At 57.2% G+C, this 8,455-nt stretch overlaps 1 protein-coding gene across 1 annotated transcript in view; it reads right to left on the bottom strand.

The window, feature by feature from the left end:
- Window positions 1-1,701: 1,701 nt before the first annotated feature.
- SLC6A7 (solute carrier family 6 member 7) overlaps window positions 1,702-8,455 on the bottom strand; it is a 21,276-nt gene continuing 14,522 nt past the window's right edge. Inside the window, exons 11-14 of the mRNA XM_007448055.1 lie at window positions 8,241-8,340; window positions 7,949-8,049; window positions 7,233-7,400; window positions 1,702-3,516 (exon numbers count right to left, since the gene is read on the bottom strand). Of these exons, the coding sequence (XP_007448117.1) occupies window positions 3,307-3,516; window positions 7,233-7,400; window positions 7,949-8,049; window positions 8,241-8,340 (579 nt within the window). The 3' untranslated portion in view covers window positions 1,702-3,306. The remainder of the gene's footprint in view (window positions 3,517-7,232; window positions 7,401-7,948; window positions 8,050-8,240; window positions 8,341-8,455) is intronic.

An 8,455-nucleotide genomic window follows, 5' to 3' on the forward strand; every position in this document is an offset into this window, starting at 1 on the left:
AAAAAAAAAAAAAAAAAAGGGAAATGTCTCGTGAAAATCCAGATTTCCCTCTCCTCTTAAAAAGCCAGGATATCTGGAGACCTGGGCCCACACTTCTGAGGTAGCTCCCCCTTAAGAGAGGCATCATGCCTTCTTCTCCAGTTCATCACAGTCCCCACCAGGCCCTCTTGTCTCTCCAAGAGTCACTAAGGGTCAGATGCCACTTACTCTCCCACTTACACCCACAGCATTGCTCGCCGGGGTTCCCTGCCTGGCCCTGTAGGCACTTGGGTTTGGCACCTGCTGGGACATTGTAGGATTCCAGGCTGGGCTTCTACTCCAGACAGGGCTGATGTCTCCTGTCCGATGCGTACTGTGCTGTCAGGGATGCCTCCAGCTGTGGGTCCCTGGTCCTTAATCAGTTCCCACTGCGATCGGGGCCTGGCTGGCATCTGGTATGAGGCAGGGAGATCTGAAGTCAATATGGGATCAGGACGGGAGCAGTAGGGAGATGGCATGGGCAGCAGAAGAAGCAGAAGCGTGGGGCAGCTGGAAAGGCTGTCGGAGCAGCGGAAATGGGAAAAGCAGGACGGAGTGGAAGACTGGGCCAGGGAGGACAGTCCAGGAACCGCTGCGGCAGGGCGGTGACCAGGCAGAGCGGAGGCAGGAGGAAAGCAGGGCAAGGGAGGTGAGGCTGGAGGAGCTGAGGCTGGTGGAGTCCATAGATGCCTAGAATCCTCCAACTGCAGCCTCGGGAATCTGGGAAAAGAAAAGCCTAGACTCCTAGGATCCTCCACTCCTGACTTGCAAGATGCAGGGCTACAGCCAAGGGGTTGGGTGAGGAGTACTCACAAGCCACGCTCAACCCTAGAGCTCAGGCTCAGTCCTAGAGCAAGCCCGGAGAGCGCCTCCTTCCGGGCCAGAGGTGGCTGTGGGGGTGCTGAGAGGGCCGGGCGCCAGGGGCTTTGTGAGCAAGGCTGGAGCCCGCCCCCGGGGTGTGGGAGGAAGCATTCTGAACTGTGAAGGCCATTCCTGCATCCTCCGCAAATTAGCAAACCCATCTCTCTTCCCCAACCTAGAGCCCCAAACAAAGAGGGGGCAGGAGGGAGCCCTGGCCCTTTGTTAGGGGAAATTTATTAATATCCGAAATATGCAGCAGCCCTTCCTCTCCACCCGCATTCAAAGCCTTTGCAAACACCTGGGCCTCGCATTTGAAAGGCACTGGGGCCCTTTTATATCGGCAAGGTCCTGCCAGGTGGGGGTGGGTAGAACCAGGAAATTCTTCCGGCCTGGCAAAGTCGTGGCTCCTCCCAATTCTACTCTTGGAGCTCCAGCTGCAACTGCAGGTAAGGCTGGGAAAGAGCTGGGGAGGGAACGAGGGCAGCTGGTCAGGGAGAGGAGATGGCTGACAGGCCCTGGTTTGTCCCCAGCTCTGCCTGTCTCTGCTGGGTAACCTTGAGCAGGTCTCTTCCCCTCGGTGGGCCTCGGTTTGTCCATATGTATAATGGGAGACTAGGTGGCCTTTAAGGGCCTTCCTCATCTTCATCATCCTTCCTAAGCCCCACCCACCGACCACCGCCACGGAGAAATGGCAAAGCTAGGGTCAGAAGCCAGGTGGGCCAGGAAAGGAGGCAGCTGAGCCTCAGTTCCCTTATCTGATGGGAACCAGAAAGTTCTGTGCTGCCCACCTCGTGGCTCTCAGCAGTAAGGAGACAGGGTGAGGAAGATGACTTCATTGGTGTTTATTAACAGAACACAGATGGGTTGGGGAAACACCAGCAGAGAGGGCACAGGGGTTGGCACAGCTGCACCAGGCCACCCTGCCCCACTGGAGGATGCCATGTGCAAGGGACCTGATCAGGCGTTTTCCCACCCCACCCTCATCTCTCAGGGAAGGAGGGACCCCAGGGCAGCCCCTCCCAAGCCTGGGGATTGATGATGCCAAGGTCTCTGGCTACAGGCCTGGGGTGTCGCCCGCCCTCTGCTCTCTGCCTCCACTCTCGTGTCCATGCCCAGGGACCCTCGTGCTGAAGCAGAGCTGGCAGCACTGGGACCAGACAGCCATATGTGTGGACCACCTCCCAAGTCTCTTAGTGGCCTGGTCGTCCACAGCCAAGGCCAATTCCCCAGCAGTGCCTGGAGCTAGAGGAAACAGTGAGGGCCGCCAGGACAAGGGAGAAGGGAAGAGAGGGGTCCTGGGTCCTGACTATGACCCCTCATTCCCACCTCCACAGTGCAGGTCAGGCACCTCCCTCCCTTCCCCGGTTCTAATCATGCCCAGGGCTCCCCACACTAGAGGGCATGGGGTCCAGAGAGGGAAGCTGTGGGGTCCTCCTTCTTTCCCTCCCTCCACCCTCCTAATACCCAAGCTCAGGCACTAGCCCCTCTGGTCTGTCCTCTGGCAGGCTTCCCGCCTCTACCCTATCCCCTCTATTCCACCTTGCACACTGAGCCAGAAGGATATTCTATCTAAAGCACATGATCCCGCAAATGCCCTGCCCGCCCACGTCCCTGGCTCACCCTCTCCAACAATCTGCATTCCCACTTGAATCCTGTTGTAACCTGGTAACACCTGCTTCTCCCACCACTCTCCCGCTCTCCTCGCTCACTCACCCTTGGTCTCTCCCCAGGCCACCTCCTGGCCCGAGGGGAGCAGAAGGGGGCTATATTCTGACCCCCACACCTTGGCTGGATCAACGCCTTGGCCAGAGGCCCTCCCCACCCTGCCGTCCTCTTCCTCTCTCTCTCTCCAAACTTGCCCATCCTCCAGGGCCCTCAGGTCCCACCTCCTTCAGGAAACCTGGCCTGCACACGTGAACCCACAGGGATCTTTCTCCCACTGGACTTGATAACCCTTGATGCACGGGGCCTCATGGGCCTCGAGACAACCTGAGTGTCCTTGCCCAGCTCAAGATTCTGATTCGTTGAAATGTATGGGGCAGGCTCCCCAAGAGAAGAGAAGGGACTGGGCCCTGAACAGAGATGAGAGGGTGGTGCCAGCTGCCACATGAGAAAGGGAGCTGGCCCGTCAGGAGGCCTGGGGTCCAGTCCCTTCTGTCGTGTGACCTTGGGCCTCGGTCTGTCCATCTGTGAAGTAAGGGCTGAGCTGGCTCATTTTCAGCTTTCAGTGTGTGCGTGTGCGTTTGCGTGTGCGTGTGTGTTGGGAGTAGACAGGTTTTAGGAGAGGCAGAGGCCACAAAAAGGGAGTTGCTCTGGGGACTGGCATCACCATGGCAACCTCCCGCAGCCTCAGGCCTCTCAGAACCCCAGAGGGTGCGTGGCAACCCTTGGGGGCCGGCAGGGCCTCCTGTCTGCCTGCTTCCCATCTCACATCATGGATTCCTCCTCCTCTGCAATCTCTCGGTCCACCTCGATGGCCGTGTTCTCGAAGCTGGTGATGCCCCCGTACTTGCGCATGTGCACCATCAGTGGCTTGGGGGACTGGCTCCCGGCCAGCGTGGCCACGTACACGCCTGTCCGGTTCTCCTCCAGGGACGGGCCCCAATCTAGGGCTGGCCGGCTGGCCTGCTGGAGCCGCTGCAGCAGAGCAACCACAGGGCTGAGAACCAGGGTCACCGGCAAAACACTTACCGTGTCACCTGGATTAGTCTGTGCAACCACAACCCGGGGAAAGGGCGGGGGCACTGTCACTTCCCCAAGGGAGTGAATCACATGCCTGGGGAGAATTCTGCCCTGCCACTCACAAGTTGGGTGGCCTTTGGGCATGGAACTTAAGCTCTGCTTCCAGCATCTGTAACTTGGGAATCATGATGCCTTCAAAGGGTGGTTAGGAAGGCACTGCTGAGCAGGGTGCTGGGAACAGAGTAAGGCCCAGTAAATGGTGGCTGTTGTCATGGTTACATGGCGGGCAGTCCAGGAGTCCACTCTGGGTCCCTCCCCTAAATGCTGAGTCCTGAAGAGCTGGGAGCTTTGGGGAGAGAGCCATGCACTGGGAAGATGGAGACAGAGTGGCCATGGTCAGTCTGACTCAGATGTCTGACCTTTCCCTCTCCAAGCTCCAGTTTCCATGGAAGGAGGGAGCTAAGGTGATGACTAAGCCTGGACATTCTAGGGTTCTGTCTTCCTCAGACCAAATTCCCAAAGCCCTCTGCCTGCCCTGCCAGGGAGAAGAGCCCCAGACTCTTCAATGAAGGGGGACAACCAACATTAAATGGAGCCTACTGGGTGTAGATTCCAAGGGAGATAATGTGTGCCATGCCCTTAGCGCGGGGCCTAGCACAGCTCTATACTCAAAGCACAGTGATGCCCATTAAAATGCATTGACAGTAATGTTACCCCACCACTCAGGAACCTGCCAAAGGCTTGTCATCTCACTTGGAATGAAATCCAAAGTGCTCACATGGCCGCCATGTCCTGACCCCTGTCTACCTTCGTGATCTTGGTTCCCGCCACTCTCTCCACCTCCTCTGATCCAGTCTTGCTGACCTCAAACGTGCCGGCCCCTCCTGCCTCAGGGCCTTTGCACTGACTGTCCTTCTGCCTGGAATGCTCTCCCCTCAGACATCTAAACCAGTCACCTTGGCAATTTCGTCAGGTCTCTGTCACCTCCTCAGAGAGGTCTCCCCCGGTCACCCTGGGCAGAACACCGTCCTCCATCACGCTCTATTCCTGTACTCTGGCTTTGTTAGGTTTTGTTTTGTTTTTAAGTATTGCACTTACCACTGCCTTCATGTGTTTGTTTGTTTATTGTCCGTCTCCCGCATTAAAATACAAGCTCCCTGAGTTTAAGGACTTAGATTTGTTTCCAGCTGCACACTAGGGCCTAGACCAAGGTTTCTCCACCTGAGAGCACCACTGACATTGTGGCCTAGGAGGTGTTCTGCACATTGAACCCTGTGTAGCAGGATCCCTGACCTCTAGATGCCAGTAGCATTCCCCCTCCAATGCCACCCTCTCAGGACAATCAAAAATGTCTCCAGACATTGCCAAGGGTCCCCTGAGGGCAAAATCACCCCTGATTTTGAGGTGAGAACCCCCCAGCTTAGAACTGAGCACTCACCGGCTCCCAGCTCTGTGCTGAGTATGGGCTTATTTAATCCTTACACTATCCCTATGAGAGGAGTATTATTATTACCTCCACCCCCCCACACACAGATACTGTCTGAAAGTACAGTTCAGAGACATTAGTTAAGTTGGCCAAGGTCACACTGGTGGGAAGCGGTGGTGTGGCATTTGAACCCAGGCAGTCTTGACCCCGTCCTGAACTTGAAAAATACCCTGCTTTTCTGCCTGTCACATTGATGAGCTTCTTTTCTTCTCACAGCAACCGTATGGGCAGTTAACACTATACTCTAATTTTTTTATTTTTATTTTTAGGGGAAAGCACAAACGCAGTCCCCCACTGCTACAAATTCTGCAGTAGAGTTTCCCACGTTTGGGGAAATCGCAGGGATCAGCACATCCGGAGTGCAATGGATGAGCCGTGCACTGCAGAACCACCTTTGTGATCACGGTATCTCCCCTGACAGGTAAGGATCACTGTCCTAATTTTAAGGACTGAGAAAGCAAGGTTCAGAGAGGTGTGTTCACTTGCTTAGGGTCACAAAGCTGGCAAGTGGCAGACCCAGGATTCCGATCCTAGTGGGTCAGTGCTGGGAAGCTTGGTCTCTGAAGGTGGCACCCCTGAGTGGGGCAATGACTTCTCTGTGGGGCTCTCCGATCCCCCAACAACCTGTCCCCTCCGCCTGGCTGTGGGCAGCGGTGGCAGCAGGACAGGAGGGAGGCAAAGCAAGGCTTGGGAACCATGAGCTTCCTGGGAGCTGGAGCCCTCCTCCTTCCCTTCGCAGACACCCTGGCTCTCAACAAGGAGACAATTTTCCTTTAGCAGCACAGGTGGGGCTCCTGAGGTTCAGAAAAGGAAAGGGGTTTGCCTCAAAGTCATACAGCAGTTGGAGGCAGAGCAGTGGCTGGACTCCAGGACTCCCCTGTGATCTGCGCAGTGTGACCACAGCCCACTTCTGCCAGGGAAGGGCTCTGAGCCTCCCTCCAGAAGCTGGAAGATGGGGCAAGGGACAGCCAAGGAACAGTGGAGGTATATGAGGTAGGGGGCTGGGCAGTAGTGAGCTGGTTAGCAGGCTGGGGAGGGGTCGAGGGGCACGGGAGCCCTGATTTGCAGCCGATCTCACTGTTGTAATTATCCCCACACTTGTCGATTTCAAGCTCTCAATGGTTTAACAACTGGGCCACCGTATTCCTGAATATGTAACGATTAGCTCTCCTGAAGCAGCACTAGTGGCCCCAGCACACCGCTGATGTGTGTGCGTGTGTCCCAGGGCTGTCTCTGGGCCCTAGCAGGCTCACTCAGCTCCGCTCACTATGACAGCCTCTTGCCACCAGAGGACTCCACACCCACGGCCTCAGAAGTGGAGGGCTCAGACACGGATGTAGAGAACAAAGGTATAGACACCAAGGGGGGAAAGGGGGGAAAGGGGGGTGGTGGTAGTGGGATGAATTGGGAGATTGGGATTGATGTATATACACTAATATGTATAAAATAGATAACTAATAAGAACCTACTCTATAAAAAAATAAATAAAATTAGATTAAAAAATTTAAAAAAAAAAGAAGTGGAGGGCTCAGTGTGCAGAGGGCACTTGAGGCTCAGAGAGGGGCGGGATCTCCAGCAGCTGCACAGCATCCCAGCATGTCCACTGGCCCACAAAGGGTCCCTATTCCCCTCTTCCGAGCCTGCAGAATCCCACACCAAACAGCTTGCACTCTGTATGCTTTCTGGGTCTCTACACAAAGCCCTGGCTGTGGGCAGGGCTCCCCGTCACCGGAGGAGGGTGACAGCCCACCCCTGGGGTCCTGCAATGTTGCCTCTGACCCTGAGTTCCACAGGGAAGCTAGCAACCTGAGTTCAAGTCCTGACCCCTGCCCAACTCACCATGGGACCTTGGATAAGTCCCTTGTCCTTTCAGGTTCCCCCAAGACACGTGGGCAGTGGCCAGTATCCGTGGTCTGTGGATTGTGCCCCTCCCTTGCCAGGGGCCCCAGGTGGTGTGAGGGGCCACAGGACAGGACTCTGGCCCCAGAGCCTGCCACAGACCAAGCAGATCTGAGCTGATCCATAGCCCAGGCTACTGGTTAGAAAAAAATGCTCTTCCCAGTTAAAAGAATCCTGCAGGCTCTGGAAAAGGTGTTGGAGCAGACGTTTTCTGTTCTGGAGGTTGGGCCCAGGGCAGGGCCACAGGTCAGGGGGCTGGGAGCAGGCAGGGGTGGGGAAGACTCACCTCCCAGAGCGAGCCCTCCTCTCGAAGCACAGCCACCAGCATGCCGGCTGGGATCATGAGGCAGGACAGCAGGCCCATCAGGATGCCCAGCAGCTCTGCCCAGGCTGGGAAGCGGTAGCTGCCATATTCTGAGGGCTGGTACTTGACGATGCTATACACCAGCAGGGCCTGCAGGTGGGGGGCTCCCAGCATCAAAGTGGGCCTCGGGCATGGCCCAGGGCTTGGGATAGCCCAGGTCTGAGCTACCTTAAAGCCTGAGATAGCTCAGCCCAGAACCACCCAGATTCTGAGATAGCCCAGTCCTAAGCTGTACCAGAACCTGAGATGGTCCATCTTTGGAGCCTTTGCAAGTCCTCACACAGCCCTGCCCCAAGCTGACCCAACGCCAAGACCTGAGACAGCCCAGCTCTGAGGTACCCTAATTCCTGAGACGGCCTACCCCCGAGCTGCTCTGACCCCAGCCTTAAGGCTCTGAGGCCTGAGAAAGCCCCGCTCATTTTGCCAACCAAACGCAGGACCAGGCTCAGCACAGCTACAAAAGCTGGGGGCATCAAGGGGGAGGGGAGTAGACCAGGATCCCAGTGCCCACCCCACCTCTCAGCCCTGACAGAGGTCCACTATGGGCCAGGGCAGTCCTACCAGACGGAACGCCCAGAGGGGCCCTGCTCTCAGCCCTGAGTCCCCAGCCAGCAGCCCTCCCTCCCACCCCCGGTTACCAGGAGCGTGGCCGGGGACAGGAACAGCCAGCAGGCCCTGAAGTAGAGGCCCGGCTTGAAGCCCAGCATCATGTGGATATCCCGGCAGAACCTCTGGACGCCTGCACAGGGGAGGGAGGAGCATGGTTCCACCCGCAGCCCCACAAGCGCCAGCAGCCCCTCCTCCACTCCAGCTGCCCCCACCGGAAATCCTGGCCCTCGGGACCAGGAACCCAGTGCAGGGGGGCTCCAGGGTAGACTCCCACTCTCCCACGGTGGGGAACCTGACTCCACCTCCCATGGCCCCTCTCACCATACACCCGGGTGACAGCGAGGCACGTGGTGATCACCGCCACCATTAGCCCGAAGCTGGCGCTGTAGTCGTCCAGAAGGACCAGCCAGTACATGCCCCCCTGGAACACAAGTCGCAGCTCTGGGGTCCCCTTATCCCAGCCTCTCTCCCTGATGCCACCCCTTCCCCAGGCAGGAAGTGAGCAGGAAGCAGCCAGACCGGCGGGGGGGGGAAGG

This window comes from Lipotes vexillifer, unplaced genomic scaffold (assembly GCF_000442215.2).
Source record: "Lipotes vexillifer unplaced genomic scaffold, Lipotes_vexillifer_v1.1 scaffold121, whole genome shotgun sequence".
Taxonomy (NCBI): Eukaryota; Metazoa; Chordata; class Mammalia; order Artiodactyla; family Lipotidae; genus Lipotes; species Lipotes vexillifer.